The following is a 23,867-nucleotide window of genomic DNA, read 5'->3' as shown; positions in this document are numbered from 1 at the left end:
CAAAGATGACGGAGGACTCCTAACACAGATTACAGTGCTGTAGAGCTTAGACCTTAAATCAGGTGTTCGTTACATATGGGGGATGTTTCAAGGTAACGGGGTTTACAACAGGGACGCTGCAAAAGTAGACCAATAGCGTCAGCAAACGCCGCCACATTTTTTGCCACCCTTTTAACATTCTGCTTCAGTAAGGTTTGCCACTTTATGATGGAAGGATATTCGAGCCAACAACGAGTCGAAATTATTAAAATTGACTACCGAAATTCGGAGTCAATGGGCCCAACGATAAGAGCGCTACGTCCAATTTATGATTGTCATAATCGTCCTACCAGATCATAGTGGAACTATTTTATTCTCGGATTATCCAGACTCGGCTATAATCTATAACCAGTAAGGAAGGGCAAAAGTCGGGCGGTGCCGACTGTATAATACCCTACACCTTCCCTATAAGTACAAAGTGGGGCTATATTCAATTCTAAACCAATATTGATGGACCTCGGCGGATATTTTCAGATGAGTTATTAAACAATCCGTATTACATTTCGAGCATATGTTCAAACTTTAATAACTACGGTTGACAAATGACAACATTACGGCAAATTAGCCAAAATCTGACGAACATAAATATGGGAGCTATATCTGAACCGATTTTGAGCAAACTCAGATATTGTGGTAGTTGTTGAGAAAAGCGTTGTGCAAAATTTTGGCAAGATTGGTCAATAAATGCGCTTGCAGTGGCTCTTGGAGTGGAAATCGGGCGATTTACGTATATGACAGCTATATCTAAACCTCGATTAAAGTCGATTTCTATGAAATTCACCAAAAATGTCGAGAGTAAAAGAAAAAATCCTTTCTGCCAAATTTCAAGAGAATCGGTTAGCAAATGAGCACTTTATTGCAATATTTCTCAAAATCGGATGAACATATATATGGGAGCTATATCTAAATCTAAACCGATTTCAAGCAAACTTCTCAGATATTGTGGTAGTCGTTGAGCAAGGCGTTGTACAAAATTTTGGAAAGATTGGTGAATAAATGCGCTCGCAGTGGCTCGAGGAGTGAAAATCGGGCGGTACATAGATATGAGAGCTATATCTAAATCTGAACCGATTTCCATGGAATTCACCAGTAATATCGAGAGTCATAAGAAAATCCGTCCTGCCAAATTTCGAGAGAGTGGGTTAACAAGTGACCATTTTATTGCATTATTACTGCAAATCGGACGAACATATATATGGGAGTTATATCTAAATCTGAACCGATTTCAAGCAAACTTCTTAGATATTGTGGTAGTCGTCGAGCAAGGCGTTGTACAAAATTTTAGGAGGATTGGTTAATAAATGCGCTTGCAATGGCTCTAGGAGTGAAAATCGGGCTATATATATATATATATATATATATATATATTAGAGCTATATCTAAATCTGAACCGATTTCTATGAAATACACCAGTAATGCCGAGAGTCATAAGAAAATCCTTTGTGCCAAATTTCGAGAGAATCGGTTAACAAATGACCTTTTTATTGCCTTATTAATGCAAATCGGACGAACATATATTTGGAAGCTATATCCAAATCTGATCCGATTTTTTCCAATTTCAATAGGGTTCGTCTCTAGGCCGAAAAACATGCCTGTAACAAATTTGAAAACGATCGGATGAAAATTGCGACCTGTAGTTTGTAGACAATTTAACATGGACAGATGGACAGACAGACGGGCGGACAGACAGACAGGCAGACAGACGGAAATAGCTAAATCGAATCAGAAAGTGATTCTGAGTCGATCGGTATACTTATCAATGGGTCTATCTCTCCTTCTTTTGGGTGTTACAAACAAATGCACTAAATTATAATACCCTGTACCACAGTAGTGGTGTAGGGTATAAAAATTGTCATACCAGCGTCTAGTGGAAAAATTTGAATCCACTGGACCAGTGCAAAATGTTGACGTATTAGTGAAAGAAGTGCCCAATGTGTCGAGAATATTGCTACCGCTGAGGTTTCAGTTGAAGAAAGCCCAAATGTATCTCTCATACTTCGTTCTCAAGCGTTGGGCATTTCTGTGATGTCGATGTGGCGAAATATCTTGGCCTACATCCTTACAAGATCAAATTGACGCAAGAACTGAAGCCGCTTGACCTCCAGAACCGTCATATGTTCGTGAATTGGACTGAGCACCAACTTGAAAATGATTCGGATTTTCAACGAAAAATCATCTTCAACGATGAGGCTTATTTTTGGCAAAATATGCGTTAAGGTCAGACAGCATTCCACACGTACTGCATGAGTCATCATTGCATCCCGAAAAAATTACGGTTTGGTGTGGTTTATGGGCCGACGACGTCATTGGGCCGTACTTCCTCTGTGATGATCAACACCGGCACTTTACTATGAATGAAAATAGCTACCGTTCAATGACCATAGAATATTTTAGGCCCCAATTGGACGATATGGACTTGAAGGACATGTGGTTCCAACAGGACGACGCCACAAGCCACACAGCGAATGTCACCATCAATTTATTGGAAACCAAGTTTAGAGAACGTGTTATCGCACGAAATGGTCCACGAAATTGGCCGCTTTGGTCGTGCGATATGACGCCGTTAGACTATTTCCTGTGGGGCTACGTCAAGTCTATAATCTATGCCAAGAAGTCAGCGACTATTGACGAACTTGTAACGAATATTGAGTGCGAAATTGCAGTAGTATCGCCCGATTTATGCTTGAAAACCCTAGAAAATTGGGTTTAGCGTCTGGACTTCTGCAAGCATGCCCGTGGTGGCCATGCAAAAGAAATCGAGTTCCATTCATAATGGACAGAAATAAAGAATTTTATTGATATCCACAACCGTCATGGTTTTATGCAAAAAAAGTAGTTGGAGACACCTCGAATCTTGGTGTAAGAGATTTAAGAATGAGCGCAGAAGACCGAGGAGCTTGGATGCTATACTTCGTTCGGCTAGTGAATCAAATATTCTGTCATAGTTAATTAGGTTAGGTAGAAAAGAGGGTGGAGATATTAATCCGCCCCATGCCACTATGGACATACACTTAAGCCAGTAGTCGGCTTGTTGTGCGCTCGAAAAACTATAAAATAACCTCTAAAAAGAAAATTTTAAGTTAGTAATTCCGCGCTACTTAAAAAATCCTTAATTGTTTTCAATACCAATTCCCTAAGTTGTTTCATGTCTGGTATTGTGTCCCCACTTATGCGCCGGTATCTGTTAGACGCGAAAGCCGGACAATGACAGAGGAAATACTCCAACGTCTCATCATCTTCCCCACATGCCCTACACATGCTATAACTTGCTGCATCGATTTTACATAAGTGAGCTCGTAGTCCTATGTGTCCCGTCATGATACCAATAGCTTTACTTACCTCCTTCTTACTTCCTTTCAGCAATAGGCTCATCTTCTCCCAGGATCCCCCAATAGGATGTCGCCATTCTACCGACCGTTTCGCTGTTTCACAGGGTTGCATGCGCATTCGTCGCCCACTGCCTTAACTCGGACTGCGTCGACCCGAAAGGCTTCGGGTTAACCAAGGTTATTGACGGCAGTCCTCTGGCCTCCACCGCCAAATCGTCTGCCCTTTCATTTCCCTTTACACCGTTATGGCCCGGCACCCAAACGATGCGGGTTTTGCCATCAGAGAAGGCGTTACTCTTCTTACACTGCAAGACTGTTCGTGACCGTACCGTCCTGGTTGTTTTTGGCCTTTTAGCAATTTTACTGTCGGTAAAGATATTCACACTCGACGTCCTCGCGTTAGTATTGTACCTCCTCACGCATTCCGTGAACGCCCGGACCTCCGCCTGCAGGACCGTATTATGGTCAGGCAGTCTAAAACAGATCGGTTCTCAATATAGACCCCCAGGCCCACTCTGTCCCCTAGCTTTGATCCATCCATCTAATATGATCTTCTATACGGCAATTTCAGAGTTCACTCAATTCAAGTCTGTGCCGATGGCAGCAGTGCCTCACACTCGACTTCAAGGTTCAACTCATGTATCCGATCGAATACCTCTTCCCTTCCTTTCAGGTTTCCAATCGTTGCCTCGATTATAAAACCTGGAAAGAAGGGAAGAGGTTTCCGATCAGATACTTGAGACCCAATCGATAAATGGTTTTAAACCTCCGTCACTTTTTTACTTCTTCTTTAATATACTCACATAATCCTTTATGGAGGCCATCGTAGCGCAGAGGTTAGCATGTCCGCCTGGGTTCAAATCATGGCGAGACCATCTGAAAAAAAATTCCAATGGTGATTTTCCCCTCCTACTGCTGGCAACATTTGTGAGGTACTGTGCCATGTAAAACTTCTTTCCAAAGAGGTGTTGCACTGCGGTACGCCGTTCGGACTCGGCTATAAAAAGGAGGCCCCTTATCATTGAGCTTAAAACTTGAATCGGACTGCACTCACTGATATGTGACAAGTTTGCCCCTGTTCCTTAGTGGAATTTTCATGGGCAATATTTGCATTTTGCAATCCTTAATCTAATGGTATTGTATCCAATCTTAGCATGTGTTTTATCCAGTCGGTAGGGATCCGTTTACTCCGTACTGATCTAAGCATAGGGTCAATGTGATGGTTATCACATAGTTAACAAGCCCTCTCGATGGCAATACATACCTCCTCGTATATATCTTAGCATCGAAATATACTTCTGCCTTATGCACAACTTCATGCTGGGCGATATCCACTGATCGCCTCCTAAGACATGGGTATGCTGCTTCTATCTAAAAAAATTATTATGTCGATCAATTTTAAAATTTCTTTGAGTTATTCACGCACCATACCTTTATGTATTTGACCTATATTTCGTCTACTCTAAGCACAATAAATATATATTATCTACTATTTTTTGCATTTCTATGAAATTTTTTTATTTAAAATTATTTCTTTTTCTATTTTTTCATGGTTTCCATCCACTTCTTAAATAATCTGGATCTTCTTTTCATCACCTTCAACTCCACCACCACTGTGTAATGCTTTAACTAACGACTTCTTGTACTTATATACCACCATCATCACTTCTTCTTCTACTTCTACTTCTACTACTGCTAATTTTATAACTTAACAAAAAAAAATAAATATTTACCATATATAACCACGACAACAACTACAAATCTAGTTTGACAATATTGCACCATCACAACAACACCAACAAAATACACCACTCAAGGTGTTCCAAAGAAACATCAGCTTCGATTGTTCTGCACCTTTATCGCCCAGTACGCCTACATCTCTCTATAATAACTCTTTTCAAAGTTCACCTTTAGTCAGGTAATGAAATTCCAAAAAATTGCAACTTGTTTGATATATATCTCGTATTTCATTGTTTTATGCAATCAATTCTGTACTGCTGTTTGATTTCTTGTTGTAGTTATTTAGTGAATGATGTTATTTTGTGTTGTATGTAAATCCATAGACTAGAGAATGACTTTAATCTTTTATTTACAATTTTTATTGTCTTTTTCGCCATGATTTTTCGATTCTTTATATGCCCCAGTGACAGCAGTAACTCCTCATCGGCCAATGGTTTATCCTTGGATTCCATACCCATGGTCTATCAGAATGGCTACAGCACCAATGGGTTGACATCGACACGTTCTACTTCACCTGAGAGCCAAAACAGCAATCAATCTAATGAGAATAATTTGATTGATATGATGGTAAGTCTGAATATATAGAACTTATTATAATCAGAAACTTTTACTTAGCAATAACACAAATCACATTTTTTTAACCATAAACTTGATTGACTTGTTCATACATATCTACCCTACATTAATGGAGATACGTATTCTCTTACTTTACAATGGGTGCATCGGTGCGTATGATTTACGTAGTACGACATATTTGATACACATACGCACCCATGTACTTTTAGATAAACACAACTACAAATGATTTGCAATTAGTACGACCTTTCGACTTGGACCTGGAGGGCGCAATTTTTATAAGCATTTTCACCTATGACACCGAACGCTTGGGTTCAAATCCCAGCGTGAACATCAAATACATTTTCTGCGGTGGTTATTCCGCTGAGGTTGTGAGGTATCCTGTCGTGTTAAAATTCACTCATTGATATAAGAGAAATATCCCTTCAAGAATATTCATGGGCAATTTAGTAGTAACAAATTGTGACCTCCAAGATCGAAGCCAACAAAAGAGATCGGTTTATATAAAAGCTAAATCTTATGTCGATTCGTCGTTATGGATATAGAGCAATCAGTTGCTTTTGATGGTCAGGTAATAAGGATACAATGTGATGCCCTTTGGTCAAATCATACATATATTTGAAGTTTCGAAAGCAGCATTAAAATGCTTGCGCTTCATTAAAAGGTGCGAAAAGTCTTTCACTTCCTCTTATATACTGAATACGTATGATAAAAAATAACCGCTATTTTAATTTTTTTCAAAAAGTATTTTTATACCCTCCACCATAGGATGGGGGCATACTTATTTCGTCATTCTGTTTGTAACTACACGAAATATTCTTCTGAGACCCCATAAAGTACATATATATTCTTGATCTTCATGTCATATTATGTCGATCTAGCCATGTCCGTCCGTCTGTCCGTCCGTCCGTCTGTCCGTCCGTCCGTCTGTCCGTCCGTCCGTCTGTCCGTCCGTCAGTCTGTCTGTCAAAAGCACGCTAACTTCCGAAGGAGTAAAGCTAGCCGCTTGAAATTTTGCACAAATACTTCTTATTAGTGTAGGTCGATTGGCATTATAAATGGGCCATATCGGTCCATGTTTTGATTTAGCTGCCATATAAACCGATCTTGGGTCTTGACTTCTTGAGCCTCTAGAGTGCGCAATTCTTCTCCGATTTGAATGAATTTTTGCACGACGTATTTTATTATGATATCCAACAACTGTGCCAAGTATGGTTCAAATCGGTTCATAACCTGATATAGCTGGCATATAAACAGATCTTGGATATTGACTTCTTGAGCCTGTAGAGGGCCCAATTCTTATCCTATTTGAATGAATTTTTGCACGAAGTATTTTGTTATGATATCTAACAACTGTGCCAAGTATGATTCAAATCGGTTTATAACCTGATATAGCTGTCATAAAAACAGATCTGGGGACTTGACTTCTTGAGCTTCTAGAGGGCACAATTCTTATCCGATTGGAATGAAATTTTGCACGACGTGTTTTGTTATGATATCCAACAACTGTGTCAAGTATGATTCAAATCGGTTCATAACCTGATATAGCTGTCATAGAAACAGATCTGGGGTCTTGACTTCTTGAGCTTCTAGAGGGCGCAATTCTTATCCGATTTGTCTGAAATTTTGAACGACTGATCCCCTCATGACATCCTCTCATCAACATACGTGTTTATTATGGTCTGAATCGGTCTATAGACCGATACAGCTCCCATATAAATCGATATTTCTATTTTACTTCTTGAGCCCCCAAAGGGGGCAATTCATATGGCTGACATTTTACACAGGTCTCCAACATATAATTTAATTGTGGTCCAACCCGGATCATATCTTGATATCGCTTTAATAGCAGAGCAAATTTTTTCCTATATCCTTTTTTGCCTAAGAAGAGATGCCGGGAAAAGAACTCGACAAATGCGCTCCATGGTGGAGGGTATATAATATTCGGCCCGGCGAACTTAGCACGCTTTTACTTGTTTTTTATTCATCCATAACTACCTCGTCGCCTTCAAAGTTATCCATCTCAGATATTTTTTGCAATTTTTTCTGTTTTTCCAATCCTCGAAACACTTCTGAAACGCGCTTTTTTGTTGCACAAAACTTAGTACAGTTTCTTTGATCCATTTTTTGGAATAGTAAAAAATCCAATTCTGTTGTATCCATGGAGCATCGTCGGCATGTGAATACTATAGTGCTGTTTATCGATGCCTTCATAGTGTTTATTCCATACATATACGTCTTCAATAGTTTTCTCTTCCTCGACATCGAAACATCTACTATAGATACCGGTACTTGCAACCTTCAGACTCCCAGCATGGTTTCCAATGAAATAGTGACCTGTCATTTCGGTCAAGATGAGTAAGACTTCTGTTTTAGCCAACCAAGGGAATTGTAAAGCTGACGAGCTTGGAGACTAGGAACTACCCTACACATTCTAGGGATAGTGGAATCTGTGGGTATGTCTCTAGCGACATGTAAGCTAAGTTTTCAGGACCAGGCCCGAAGGACAACAAAGATGGTCACAAAGAGGGGGCTGTGAGCATTCCAAAACTATGTGGCCTAATCTAGACTTGAAGAGGTTTACTGCTTTCTTGTCATTGGCTAGAACAAACGTCTCAGTCATTGTGTCCGTCATGACAGGTCACTGTCTAATAGGAAAACATGCTGACAGACTGAAGGTTGCAAGCAACGACTTTTGTAGAAGCTGTGAGGACATCGAAGAAGAAGAGACCATATAACACCTTCTGTGTTCGTGTCCCGCACTAGCATTCAGAAGGAGTTCCACTTTAGGTTCTCATTTCTTTGAGAACTTGTCTGATTAAGCGAATGTGAACATTCGCAAGTTATTAGGCTTTTTAAAGCGATCTGGATGGTTCAACTGTAGTAACTAAAACTCATCTTCCTTCTTCTGTTCCTGTGGTATCACAATGGAAGAAAACGCCTAAGTGAATCTGATGACAGACTGCCACTTAAACCTAACCTAGCCAACGACAGCAATGCGTTGAACTCTTCAAGACTATATTGTGCCACATGATGGTTGCTCTTTGGGAGAGGCACATCCCGGAGTGCCTTCTCCGCACGCTTCTGGTCCGTGCCGGGATTGAAAAGAACCCCGGACCCTGGTTCTGTTCCGTTTGCCAGAACCGCCTTCATCATCGGTCAGTGTCGGTGAGGTGTAACCGGTGCTTGGAGTGGGTACATTTCCATTCTTGCTCTGGCCTAACCTCGCTACGGGAGTATAGTCATACTGGCTATGTCGCTAGGTGCTGTGCGAACATAGCCAGCAGTGGGTCACAAGCGTCGCCGTCGTCGCCTTCGGCGTCCTCGTCGTCGGACTATGTGACCCCCCCGACCTCTCCCGTACGGCAATTTATGCAACGACAGCACCCTAGCCCTAATATTGCCAGGCCAGTGTCGGGAAATGTATCGTTCTTGCAGTTAAACTGCAATGGACTGCGAGGCAAGATTGATGAGATTGTAGATTTTATGAGTCGGAAGAGCATATCGGTCGCAGCGATCCAGGAGACAAAGCTGACTAACACCTGCAGCTTGCACAGTTGTCGCGGCTACAATGTGCTACGTAAGGATCGCTCAAGGAATGGAGGTGGGGGATTGGCCTTCGTTATACACCATTCCGTGCAGTATAGACCTATCTCGCCTGCGCTTGACGCTAGTGACCCATACATGGAATGTATGGGGGTAGCAGTCAGGTCTGGTACTGCCGAGATAGAGATATACAACGTGTATATACCGCCGGTTGGTAGCTGTGTCCCGATTAATGGCCGGGCCTACAGCCCCGACATTAGTGGGTTGCTATCTGGCCATAGTCGTCTGGTTCTGGGGGATTTTAATGCACATCACTCGTCATGGCATTCTCCCCTAGGTAACGACCAGCGTGGCATAGCTTTGGCAGAGCAGATAGATAGCTCCACGTTTTGCACGGTGAATGAGGATGCCCCCACTAGGATTACGAGGAGGTGCAGCAGCTCGCCAGACATCTCAATCGCATCCCCTGATCTCCTGAGTGACGAGAGGAAATTCCGAGACATCATCAACGCAGCAGCCGCTCGCTTTATACCAGCCGGTCGAATACCGCAAGTGCGACCCAATTTCCCGGCGCAAGCAGTGGTACTCGCAGACGAGCGTGATGGGATTCGTGCTATGGACCCCGCTAACCCCAGAATCAGCGAGCTGAATCTGGAAATAAACAGGGTAGTCAACGAACATAAGCGGAATTTGTGGCTGGAACACTTGGAGCAATGTAACTTAGGCACCGGTGCAGGCAAATTGTGGGCCACTGTTAAATCTCTCTCGAACCCCGGTAGACGGGACGACAGGACCTCAGTCACTTTTGGCGAGTTAACCGTGACTGATCCGAAGAGATGCGCCAGGTTGTTCAACCGTCAATTTATTGTGCATCCCGAGAGAGACAGGGCAAGGAGGAGAGCCATTCGCCGTATTCGTGGTCTCCGAGCCGATGAACAGCCATCACAATTTACCGTGGGCGAAGTTACGAATGTCATCCGTGGTGCCAAACCTTCCAAGGCGTTGGGCCCCGACGGAATCTCTACATTGATGCTGAAGAATCTGGATTTACCTGGAGTTGAGTACCTTACCACAGTCCTTAACCTGTCATTGAACACTCTTATAGTTCCCGATGTCTGGAAAATGGGCAGAGTGATCCCGCTACTGAAGCCTGGTAAGGACCCGAGTTTGGGGGAGTCGTACAGACCGATCTCCCTTCTCTCACCAGTGGCTAAGACGCTTGAGGCATTACTCCTCCCGAGCCTCGTAGGAGAATTTCCATTCGCCGAGCATCAACACGGATTTCGGAGACTGCACAGCACAACAACAGCTTTGCATGCCATCACCACACACATTTGCCGTGGCTTCAATCAACCCAGGCCATGTGATAGGACGGTCCTCGTGGCACTGGACCTATCGAAGGCATTCGACACGGTCAGCCATGCCAAATTATTTGACGACATCGCCATCACGTCCCTCCAGCCAGGCCTGAAACGTTGGGTCGCGAATTATCTGTATGGCCGCCAGTCATTTGTGGAATTTAGGGATAAGAAGTCAAAACACCGTAGAGTGAAACAGGGAGTTCCCCAAGGTGGGGTGATATCTCCGGCTCTGTTTAACCTCTACCTATCCTCCATCCCACCTCCTCCAGACGGCATAGAGATCGTATCATATGCGGACGACTGTACGATCATGGCATCAGGCCCCCCACCCATTGATGACATCTGCGATAGGTTGAACGTCTACCTCAACGAGCTTGCCTCATATTTCGCTGCAAGAAATCTGAAGATATCCGCCACCAAATCTTCAGCCACACTGTTCACTACAAATACGCGTGAGGTGAATTCTGAGCTGACTGTGATGGTCGATGGAGAAATGATTCCGACCATCAAGTGTCCCAAAATACTTGGCGTCACATTTGACAGCTCCTACACTTTCTCCCCACATGCCACAGCAATCTGCAATAAAGTCAAAAGTAGAAACAAGGTCCTCAAGTCACTCGCTGGCAGCACTTGGGGTGCAGACAAAGAAACCTTGTTGACCACGTACAAAGCAATTGGCCGGTCTGTGGTAAGTTATGCAGCGCCAGTGTGGTCACGTCAACTTTGTGACACGCAGTGGAATAATATTCAGATCTGTCAGAATGCCGCCCTCCGAACTGCGACGGGCTGTCTCCTTAGTTCTCATGTGGACCACCTCCATCAGGAGACAAAGATCCTACCAGTGCGAAGACATAACTACACGCTGTCTAAGCAATACCTTCTGGGCTGTTATCGCAGAAATCATCCAAATCATCATCTTGTGGATAGATACCCACCGCCCAGAAGCCTTAAGGTTGATCTACACGATCTAGAGCGTGAGGTCCAGCGCTACAAGAGAGAACCTCTAGATCAAGCGGCATATCAAGCGGGTCTGAACAACATTCATGCAGACACGGTAGCAGACGCGTTAATTGGCTACCGGATGAATGTAGTCCTTGGAGAACGACCGCCACCCATTGCACCCGAAGAATACGACCTCCCCCGGCAAACCAGAGTGTTTCTGGCTCAATTACGTTCCGGCAGATGCAGCCGCCTCAATTCCCACAGAGCTAGGATTGATGCCGACATGCAAGATGTATGTCCCGATTGTAACCAGGGACCGCACGATACACGTCACCTGTTTAACTGCCCGGCCAGACCCACTCGACTCAGACCCAGATCCCTGTGGACGCACCCCATCTTAGTCGCGGAGTTCCTGGGTCTTGACACTCAACAGAATCAAGCAGACGAAAGATAGTACACAATAAACTGCTACAACAACAACAACAAAGATTTAATATCTGTCAGAGAAGTTATTTATGTCAATTGTCATTATGACATTACATCTAAGCCATTCCACCACTTCTTTAATTGCAAGGATTACATGACGCTAGAGGCATACACACATATTCCCCTGGAATGTTTATGGTAATTCTACTTCTCGCCCTATCTCTGTGGCTCATTTGTTGCAGTAGTAGCAGTGTGTGGTACACTGAGGCGTCAGCCCTTGCCGATGAAGAAATTCATCGAGTCAATCCGGTACATACAACCGGCTGCCATGGGATTGTGGCCCGGTACCCAGAACATGTTAATGCTGGCAACTTTTGTGAGGTACTGTGCCATGTAAAACTTCTCTCCAAAGAAGTGTCGCACTGCGTTCACGCCGTTCGGACTTGGCTATAAAAAGGAGGACCCTTATCATTGAGCTTAAAACTTTAACCGGACTGCACTCATTGATATGTGAGAAGTTTGCCCCTGTTCCTTAGTGGAATGTTCATGGGCAAAATTTGCAATTTGCATTTGCATACCCAGATTTGTGAATTTTGAACAGAACAGCCATCACGTCAGAGATCTGTGGCAATCGAGGACCGTCTTTGAATTTAAAACCACGTTCTCCAAAGATTTGATGGCTTCCTGGCTGTCTGAGAAGATATTTACGCCAATCGTTGTTGTGCCATTACATCTTAGCCATTCCACCACTTCCTTAATTGCAAAGATATCCGCTTGATACACAATACAGTGAATGGGTAACCTTTTCGATATGACCAGTCCTAGTTCTTCGGGCAACACCCCGACGCCCACCTGGTCGCCTAGCCAGGAATTATCCGAATAGAATCTACGTAACTTCTATTACCATGAGTTTTGTAGGTACAATCAGCTCTAATAGAAATAGCGGTACTGTAATTTTTATCAAATAACGGTTCAGGCAATGCATAATCCACTCTGCCTGAAACATCGATAATTGTAACAAGGTTAACGCAGTGTCCGTAGTCGCCGCATGACCAAAGTGAAAGTTCTCTTAGAATCATAACCTTTTGTCAAGGCACAATGTCCAGAGGTATTAGGTGTAGCATTAAATTCAGTGCATCATGTGTTATGCACAAACAAGTCATCCTTTGTATCCGACTGATTATTAAAGAGTAGGAGGACTTTTGAAGCGTTGTCCACCAGTCCACAACACAATATATCATTTTAGACCTGACAACTGGAGTTCCCACAACTTTTGCAATTGCTTTCTTGCAGGTGTATAGGAGGTCACCGTAGCGCAGAGGTTAGCGTTTCCGACTATTGACGTTGAGCGCCTAGGATCGAATCATGGCGAGAACATCAGAAAAAAATTTCAGCGGTGGTTATCCCCTTCTAATGCTGACAACATTTGTGAGGTACTGTACCATTTGGTATGCCAGCCATGTAAAAACTTCTCCACAAGGAGGTGTCGCATTGCGGCACGCCGTTCAGACTCGACTATAAAAAGAAGGCCCCTTATCATTGAGCTTAAACTTGAATCGGAAAGCACTCATTGATATGTGAGAAGTTTGTCCCTGTTCCTTAATTGAATGTTCATGGGAAAACTTATACATGTATAGGGCAAGAGTTGCCCTTCTTGACTGTTCTAGAATGTTGGATTTGAAGTTATTTGAAACGTTCTCTATTCCCAAGGAGACAGATGCCACTATGGGTAGCTTGTATCACTTACTGAAGGAACAACTTCCGTCTTAGATGGATTAACAAGTATCGGTAGCCCATATTGCTTGGTATCTATACGTATAGCTTCTTGAAGTATCTATAAGAGTGCCATAAAACATTCCCTTAACCACCTTGTAAATGCAAATCCTAATGCAAATTTTGCCCATAAACATTCCACTAAGGAACAGGGGCAAACTTCTCACACATCAATGAGTGCAGTCCGGTTCAAGTTTAAGCTCAATGATAAGGGGCCTCCTTTTTATAGTCGAGTCCGAACGGCGTGTGGCAGTGCGACACCTCTTTAGAGAGAAGTTTAACATGACATAGTCCCTCACAAATGTTGCCAGCATTGAGAGGGGAAAACCACCGTGGAAAATATTTTCTGATGGTATATCCAGAATTCAAACCCAGGCGTTCAGCGTCATAGGCAGACATGCTTACCTCAGCGCTTCAGTGGGCTCCTACCACCATGTACCTGTTTTATACAGAGATAATAGTACTAAGGAGAGGAAACAGTGCACCTGCTACAGATACCAAGCTTGCCGAAAGAAGAACAACGTTAGTTATTATTAAACTTTCTTACGGTGGTATTGAAGCCTAGAAAATCCAGACACCTAATGATTGACCTCTGCTTTACATTCAAGCAATTCTACCATTGTATATTCCTTGAGAGCGAGTGAACCTTCTAAGTAGTCGACAGACGATCTCCAGGACTCTTTGCCTTAAGATATGTTTCTATTAACCTCTTTAGAATAAAGAAGACAGACTAATCTGGATCATGAGTTGGTATGGGCAGCGCATGATCTTCAAGTGTGGCAATATACCTTTTCCTCTACTGTTGTTGTTGCAGCCACATTTTCATGTGGAGGTGGCGGTCCTCGTCAAGCTCATGTAGGTGAGCAAGCTCGTTCCGGTCCATAGGACCGATTGCCGCGAGAACAGGGTGGCCATTGGTTAATTAAAGGCGCCAATAACCCGCCTTGTCATATCGAGCTCATTGGCACTCAGTATTTGTGCAAGAGCCGGTGCCGCCCGGTCTCTCACTCAAACTCTCCGCTTGATACCGCTGAGGTGGAGCTCATGTAGGTGAGCAAGCTCGTTCCGGTCCAAAGGACCGATTGCCACGAAAACAGGGTGGCCATTGGTTAATTAAAGGCGCCAATAACCAGCCTTGTCATATCGAGCATCATAGGCACTCAGTATTTGTGCAAGAGCCGGTGCCGCTTTGCCTCTCATTCAAACTCTCCGCTTGATACCGCTGAGGTGGCGCTCCTCGTCTAGCTCATGTAGGTGAGTAAGCTCGATCTGGTCCATAGGACCGATTGCCGCGGGAACAGTTAAATAAAGGCGTTAGGAATTCCGTGTGGCATCCCTAAGTTGTGACTCCCCTAAGTTGGTTCATGTCTGACATTGTGGCCCCACCTAAGTGCCGGTATCTGTTAGACGCGAAAGCCGGGCAATGGCAAAGGAAATGCTCCAACGTCTCATCATCTTCCCCGCATGGCCTACACATGCTATCACTTGCCGCACTAATTTCATAGAAGTGAGCTCGTATTCCTAAGAGTCCCGTCATGATTCCAATAGCTACACTGATCTCCTTCTTACTTCCTTTCAGTAATACCCTTGTCTTCTCACGATCTGGATTTTCCCATAGGATTTTCGCCGTCCTACCGACCGTTTCGCTGTTCCACAGGTTTGCATGCGCTTTCGTCGTCCGCGCCCTTAACTCGGACTGCGTCGACCCGAAAGGCTTCAGGTTAACAAAGTTTGTTGACGGCAGTCCTCTGGCCTTCACCGCCAAATCGTCTACCCTTTAATTTCCCCTTACTCCGTTATGGCCCGCACCCAAACGATGAAGATTTGGACATCCTCAGAGAAGGCATTAATCTCCTTCTTACACTGCAAGACTGTTTGTGACCTTACCGTTCTGGTTGTTATTGGCCTTACGACAATTTTACTGTCCCAAAAAATGTTCACCTTTTACCTTAGGCTTTCGCCTAGGCCAAGCGTCTTATACAACCCCTCTTATAATAGCCTGTTCTGCGGACCACCAAAGCAGTCGCTATTTGCTCCTTGGTTTAAAACTTAATTACCTTAGCTTTAGATATGATTTTTTTAACATTTCTCACTTTTTTATACTCTTTACAAAATTTTAGACATTTAAATTTCTAACCTCAACCAACTTCATTTAAAAATTGCTTTAATTTACTCTCCCCTCTGAACATTTTTCAGAAATTCCTAAATGTTGCTGCCAACAATCAGCAAAATCAGATGCCACAATTGCAGCAGAAATTACAACAAGAACAATTTCAAATACAAAATCTGCAGCAACACCACCACCATCAGCAATTGCAACAACAGCAACAGCAGCAGCAGCGTCATAAACAAGAACAATACACATCGGAATTTGAAAATACCAATAATCGCACCTCACCACCGGCCACAAATTTGTTCGATGAACAAAACCTGGAAAATTTCGAAGCTCTATCGGCCTTCGATATGGAATTGACCAAATTGCAAGCCTTAAATGCTGTAACTCTATTGCAGGCACAACAGCAACAGGTGCCCTTGCTGCAGAATCTGTTGCAAACCTACAATACCATCAATCAATTACAAAACTGGCAATTGCAACAACACCAACAACAGCAGCAGCAAATGGTAGCGCCAGTGCATCCACCCCTTAGCAATGGCAACAGTGTTGGCAATGGCCTAAATACCAATGGCTCGGATGCCTATTTAGATCGTGTGGCCAAATTCTATCGCGGCTCTGCGGCCTTTTGTGAGCCCACCTGTACATGGAGTGGTCAGCTGCCACCGCGTTCCCATCGCCTCTATCAGTTTTCGCCCAAAGTCTTTTTGGGTGGCATACCCTGGGACATTAGTGAGCAGTCGCTGATACAGATATTCAAGCCATTTGGGCAAATTAAGTGAGTATTTAGTTTGAATTTCTTTAAGAATCGTTTTGTTTAGAATGTTTAGAGGAAGAGGAAAAGTTTGCCCCTGTTCCTTAGTGGAATGTTCATGGGCAAAACATTTGGAAAAGAAAAAATTTGGAAATTTTAGAGGAAATGTTTTCAAAAAATATTTGTGGAGAATTTTTTTGTTATACCCAACACCATAGGATGGCAGTATTCTAATCTAGTCACTCCGTTTGTAACGCTACGAAATATTGACCTGCGACCCCATAAAGTATATATATTCTGGATCGTCTCGACATTTTGAGTCGTTATAGCCATGTCCGTCCATCCGTCCCTCTGTCAAAATCGCGATAGCGGTCGAACGCGTAAATGCAAATTACAAATTTAGTATAGCTTGCAAATTTTGCCCATGAACAGGGGCAAACTTCCCACATATCAATGAGTGCTGTCCGATTCATGTTTAAGCTCAATGATAAGGGGCCTGCTTTTAATAGCCGAGTCCGAACGACGTGCCGTAGTGCGACACCTCTTTGAAGAGAAGTTTTACAAGGCATAGTACCTCACAAATGTTGCCAGCATTAGGAGGGGAAAACCACCACTGAAATTTTTTTTCTGATGGTATCGCCAGGATTCGAACCCAGGCTTTCAGCGTTATAGGCGGAAATGCTAACCTTAGCGCCTGGCCTCCATGCGTAAAGCTAGCCGCTTGAAATTTTGAACAGATACTTACTGTTAATGTAGGTTGTTGGGCATTCCAAATGGGCCATATCGGTTCAGATTTGGATGTAGCTCCCATATAAACCAATCTCCAGATTAGACTTTCTGAGCCCTTACAAGCCTCAATTTTTGTCCGATTTGGCTAAAAATGTGCCCATAGTGTTCAGTAATAACTTCCAATAACTGTGCCAAGTACGGTCGAAATCGGTCTATAACCTAATATAGCTCCCATATAAACCGATCTCCCGATTTGACTTCTTGACCTCCTGGAAGCCACAATTTTTGTCAAATTCAGCTTAAATTTGGCACATAGTGTTCGGTGATGACTTCCAAAAACTGTGCCAAGTACGTTTCAAATCGCTTTATAACCTTATGTAGCTCCTATATAAACCGATCTCCCGATTTGACTTCTTCAGCCCTTACAAGCCGCAATTTTGTCCGATTTTACCGAAATTTTGTGGGTTCCCAAAATTGGGCCGGGCGAACTTAGCACGCTTTCACTTGTTAGAGTAATACCATGGCAGCCGGTTGAACGCACCGGATTGACCCGATGAAATCTTTCATCGGCAAGGGCTGCGGCCTCAGTGTATGTGCTACATAAGGATCGCTTAAGGACTGGAAGTATGGGTATAGGACTTCGTGATACACCATTCCGCGCAATATAGACCCAACTCGCTTGTGCCTGGCGCAAGTGAACCCTACATGGAGTACATGGCAGTCAGGTTCGGTACTGCCGAGATAGAGCTATACAACGTATACATACCGCCGGTTGGCCAGAGGCCATCGAAGCGCAGAGGTTAGCATGTCCGCCTATGACGCCCAACGCCTAGGTTCGAATCCTGGCGAGACCATCAGAAAAAATTTTCAGCGGTGGCTTTCCCCACCTAATGCTGGCAACATTTGTGATGTACTATGCCATGTAAAGCTTCTCTCCAAAGAGGTGGCGCATTGCGGCATTCCATTCGGACTCGGCTACAAAAAGGAGGCCCCTTATCATTGAGCTTAAACTGGAATCGGACTGCACTCATTGATATGTGAGAAGTTTGCCCCTGTTCCTTAGAGGAATGTTCATAGGCAAAAATTTGCATTTTTTAACGCCGGTTGATAGCTGTGTCCTAATTAATGGCCAAGCTTACAACACCGACAAAAGTGGGTTACGATCTGTCCATAATCGTCTGCCTCTAGGGGATTTTAATGCGCATCACACGTCATGGCATTCTCCTAGGTAACGACCAGCGTGGCATAGCTTTGGCAGAGCAGATTGAAAGCTCCACGTTTTGCACGGTGAATGAGGATGCCCCCACTAGGATTGCGAGGAGGTGTAGCAATCCGGCAGACATTTCCATTGCATCCCCTGATCTCCTGAGTGACGTATCCTGGCAAGCCGTCATCTCATTGGGGTCAGACCACCTCCCCATAATTCTCACCATCGACCGACCACCCGACTTCATAGCCTCTGAGCGCCGGACGTTTATCAATCTTAAGAAGGCCGGTTGGGCTGGCTTCAGAGAGTATTGTGAACTCCCAATCCCCCCCGGATTTGCTAGTTGCCGAGAGGAAATTCCGAGAAATCATTAACGCAGCTGCCCGCTTAATACCGAATACCCCAAGTGAGGCCCAATTTCCCGGCACAGGCAGTGGAGCAGACGAGCGTGATGGGATTCGTTGTACGGACCCCGATTAGATTCATTGTACGGACCCCACTAACTCCAGAATCAGCGAACTGAATCTGGAAATAAACATGATAGTCAACGAACATAGGCGGAATTTGTGGCTGGAACACTTGGAGCTATGTAACTTAGGCACCGGTTAAGGCAAGCTGTGATCTTCTGTTTAGTCACTCTCGAACCCCGGTAGACGGGATGACAAAACCTCAGTCACTTTTGGCGAAGTAACCGTGACTGCTCCGAATAGATACGCCAGGTTGTTCAACAATCCATTTATTGTGCATCCTGAAAGTGACAGGGCAAAGAGGAAAGCCATTCACTGAATTCGTGATCTCCAAGCCGATGGACAGCCATCACAATTCCCCGTAGGCAAAGTTACGAATGTTATCCGTGGCGTCCTCAACCTGTCTTTAAACACTCTCATAGTTCCCAATGTCTGGAAAATGGGCAGAGTGATTCCGCTACTGAAGCCTGGAAAGGACAGGACTTTGGGGGAGTCGTACAGACCGATCTCCCTTCTCTCACCAGTTGCAAAGACGCTTGAGACATTACTCCTCCCGAGCCTCGTAGGAGAATTTCCATTCGCCGAGCATCAACATGGATTTCACCACACACATTTGCCGTGGCTTCAATTAGCCCAGGCCATGTGATAGGACGGTCCTCGTGGCACTTAACCTATCGAAGGCATTCGACATAATAACAAACTATTTGAGGACATCGCCAACACGTACCTCAAGCCAGGCCTGAAACACTGGGTCGGGAATTATCTGTGTGGTCGCCAGTGGAATTTAGGGATAAAAAGCACCGAAGAGTGAAACAGGGAGTTCCCCAAGGCGGGGTGATAGGACGGTCCTCGTGGCACTGAACCTATCGAAGGCATTCGACATAATAACAAACTATTTGAGGACATCGCCAACACGTCCCTCCAGCCAGGCCTGAAACATTGGGTCGGGAATTGTCTGTGTGGTCGCCAGTCATTTGTGGAATTTAGGGATAAGAAGTCAAAACACCGTAGAGTGAAACAGGGAGTTCCCCAAGGCGGGGTGATATCTCCGGCACTGTTTATCCTCTACCTATCCTCCATTCCTCCTCCCCAAAGATCGTATCATATGCGGACGATTTTATAATCATGGCATCATGCCCCCCACCCATTGATGACATCTGCGATAGGTTGAACGTCTACCACAACGAACTTGCCTCATATTTCGCTGCAAAAAATCTGTAGATATCTGCCACCAAATCTTCAGCCACATTGTTCACTACAAATACGCGTGAGGTGCATGCCGAGCTGACTGTGATGGTCGATGGAGAAATGATTCCGACCATCAAGTGTCCCAAAATACTTGACGTCACATTTGGCAGATCTTACCATCTCTCCACATGCCACAGCAATTTACGATAAAGTCAAAAGTAAGAACAAGGTCCTCAAGTCACTTGCCGGCAGCACTTAGGGTGCAGACAAAGAAACCTTGTTTACTACGTACAAAGCAATTGATCTTTCTGTGGTAAGTTATGCAGCGCCAGTGTGGTCTCAGCTCTATGAAAAGCAGTGGAATAATATTCAGATCTGTCATAATGCCGCCCTCCGAACTGCGACGGTCTGTCTTCTCAGTTCTCATGTGGACCACCTCCATCAGGAGACAAAGATACTACCAGTGCGAAGACATAACTACATGCTGTCCAGGCAATAATTTTTGGGGTGTTATCGCAGAGACCATCCATCCATCATCAACTTGTGGGTAGTTATCCACCGCTCAGAAGCCTTAAGGTAGATCTACATGATCTAGAGCGTGACGTTCAGCGCTACAAGAAAGAACCTCTAGATCAAGCGGCATATCAAGCGGGTCTAGACAACACTCATGCAGACATGGTAGCAGATGCGGTAAATAGCTACCGGGTGAATGTAGTCCTTGGAGAACGACCGCCTCCCATTGCACCTGAAGAAGTTGAGCGCCTCAACTCATCTAGAGCAAGGATTGATGCCGACGTCCAAGACGTATGTCCCGCTTGTGACCAGGGACCACACGATATACGTCACCTGTTTAATTGCCCGGCCAGACCCACTCGACTCAGACCCAGATCCCTGTGGACGCACCCCATCTTAGTCGCAGAGTTCCTTGATCTTGACACTCAACAGAATCAGGCCGACGAAGGACAGAACACAGTAAACTGCTGAAAGCACAACAACTTGTCAGAGAAAATTTCTTATCTATAGAAAATGTTTTGAAAATTTTATACAAAATTTTTCACTTATCTGGATTCGATGTATAACCAATTTTTTTATTTTTGTTTTATTTTTTCGCAGAGTTGAATGGCCTGGCAAAGAACAACAAGCAGCTCAACCCAAAGGCTATGCTTACATCATTTTTGAATCCGATAAACAGGTGAAAGCTTTGCTCTCAGCTTGTGCTGTTCAAGCTGATGACCCCCAAAATGGTGGCGGAATATTCTTTTTCAAAATCTCTTCAAGGCGTATCAAAGCCAAAGATGTAAGTAAATTTAAACCCAAAAACCCCTGATTCAATATTTAAGCGTTTTTTTTCTATCTCACAACTGTTTTAGGTTGAAGTTATTCCCTGGCTAATAGGTGACTCGAACTATGTTAAGTCAACATCTCAAAAATTGGACCCCACCAAAACTGTTTTCGTGGGTGCCTTGCATGGCAAACTAAATGCCGAAGGTTTGGCTCAAATCATGGATGATCTATTCGATGGAGTTCTATATGCTGGTAAGTTTTATAAGAAAAATTTGTTTTTAAATTAAAAATTATTTTAAGACTCTTACGGCCTTATTCTCGAAACTTAATGATGCCTTAAAATAGGTTTATGTGAAGTTTTATAAAGGAAATCTGTTTCAAATTTACATTAAGTTTTATGAATACAGGTGTTAGATTTTTGCTACTAAATCCTTCTTTATGTTTATCTCTTTCTTTTTCAGGCATCGATACGGACAAATACAAATATCCCATAGGCTCTGGCCGTGTCACCTTTAACAACAACCGTTCATATATGAAGGCTGTCTCGGCGGCTTTCATTGAGATTCGTACACCAAAGTTTACCAAAAAAGTGCAAATCGATCCATATCTTGAAGATTCGCTATGTTCAATATGTGGAGTACAACACGGACCATATTATTGTCGGGAGTTATCTTGTTTTAGGTAAGCAAAACTTATAGTCATAATGAAATTTTTATAAAATTAAAACAAATAAGGACGAACTAGAATCGGACAAATGCCAAAACTTTTGAAACCCTTAACCGCATTGAGTATGCAGGCTAAGTCGACAAAGTTGAAAATTGCATAAGTTTGATATGAAGAATTTCGACCAAAATCCGTAAAATCCGGGTGACACATATGTACAATATGTACGTAGTAGCCGTATGACCAAAGTGAAAGTTCTCTTAGCATCATAACCTTTTGTAGAGCCACAATGTCCGGAGGCATCAGGTGTAGCATTAAATTCAGTGCATCATATGTGATGCACAAACAAGCCATCCTTTGTATTCGACTGATTATTGAAGAGTAGGTGGACTTTTGAAGCGTTGTCCGCCAATCCACAACATAATATATCATTTTAGACCTGACAACTGGAGTACCCGCAACTTCTACAATGGCTTTCTTGCAGGTTTATAGGAGGCCACCGTAGCGTAGAGATTATCGTATCCCCCAATGACGTTGAACGCCAGGGTTCGAATCATGGCGAAAACATCTATAATTTTTTAAGCGGTGGTTATCCCCTTCTAATGCTGACAACATTTGTGAGGTACTGTACCATTTGGTATGCCAGCCATGTAAAAACTTCTCCACAAGGAGGTGTCGCATTGCGGCACGCCGTTCGGACTCGGCTATAAAAAGGAGGCCCATATCATTGAGCTGAAAATTAAATCGGACTGCACTCATTGATATGTGAAAAGTTTGCCTCTGTTCTGTTTGTGGAATGTTCATGGGTAAAATTTGCAATTTCCAAATATACAAAATAATTTTTGGGGGTTAATTCCATTTTTTATCAAATCAGTTTTTTTTTCGAGGCACTGTAAACCCCAGATATGATGGTACGCCAGTACGTTCTAAGGGGTTTTAGGGGCAACAAATCACAGGAAGCAGCTAGGACTCTAAAATATTGCACAAGTGACTGTGGGGGCATCAAGATGACGCTCACAAAACATGAAGTTAATATGATCTATGCCTCTGGGCGTTAAATTAACCTCCTCCAAATTGATTTAGTAAGCTCTTACCGGGCACAAACATTATCCTAAAATTTGTCATGCTAACCTCTTATATGACCGGCAGCTGGAATTCTGGATGCATTTTGCACTCTGACTTCTCCGATGACCGCCAATATCCAAGCCAGGTATAGTTTAAATCGATCCTTACCTGATATAGTTCCCGAAAAAGCATACCTCTCTATTAGTGCTTCTAGGGTATCAAAAAGTCAAATCGAGAGATGGTTTACATGGAAGCTATGGGTTGCCCAAAAAGTAATTGCGGATTTTTTAAAAGCAAGTAAATGCATTTTTGATAAAACTTAGAATGAACTTTAATCAAATATACTTTTTTACACTTTTTTTCTAAAGCTAACTAAAATTAACAGCTGATAACTGACAGAAGAAAGAATGCAATTACAGAGTCACAAGCTGTGAAAAAATTTGTCAACGCCGACTATATGAAAAATCCGCAATTACTTTTTGAGCATCCCAATACATATTGGAACTGATTTTTATGAAATTCAACAGCAAAGACGGGAGTCTTAAGGGAAAACTTCGGTTAATCGATTTAAAAATTACCAAATTATTTCAATATTGGTCCAAATCGGACGGATTTGCTTTGTTCAAATCCGAACAGCATTTTTATACCCTCCACCATAGGATGGG

At 43.4% G+C, this 23,867-nt stretch overlaps 1 protein-coding gene across 2 annotated transcripts in view; it reads left to right on the top strand.

The window, feature by feature from the left end:
* Positions 1-23,867, top strand: part of LOC106082806 (uncharacterized protein DDB_G0283357) — a 225,731-nt gene that overhangs the window by 195,279 nt on the left and 6,585 nt on the right. For both annotated transcript variants that reach the window (XM_059363029.1, XM_059363027.1), the window contains exons 4-9: positions 5,135-5,286; positions 5,513-5,675; positions 15,929-16,623; positions 21,304-21,487; positions 21,561-21,726; positions 21,936-22,155. In XM_059363029.1, coding sequence (XP_059219012.1) covers positions 5,135-5,286; positions 5,513-5,675; positions 15,929-16,623; positions 21,304-21,487; positions 21,561-21,726; positions 21,936-22,155 — 1,580 coding nt within the window. The remainder of the gene's footprint in view (positions 1-5,134; positions 5,287-5,512; positions 5,676-15,928; positions 16,624-21,303; positions 21,488-21,560; positions 21,727-21,935; positions 22,156-23,867) is intronic.

The sequence above is a fragment of the Stomoxys calcitrans genome, chromosome 2, assembly GCF_963082655.1.
Source record: "Stomoxys calcitrans chromosome 2, idStoCalc2.1, whole genome shotgun sequence".
Classification (NCBI taxonomy): domain Eukaryota; kingdom Metazoa; phylum Arthropoda; class Insecta; order Diptera; family Muscidae; genus Stomoxys; species Stomoxys calcitrans.
The sequence above is the reverse complement of the archived record's forward strand: the minus strand, read 5'-3'. Positions and strand labels throughout refer to the sequence as shown.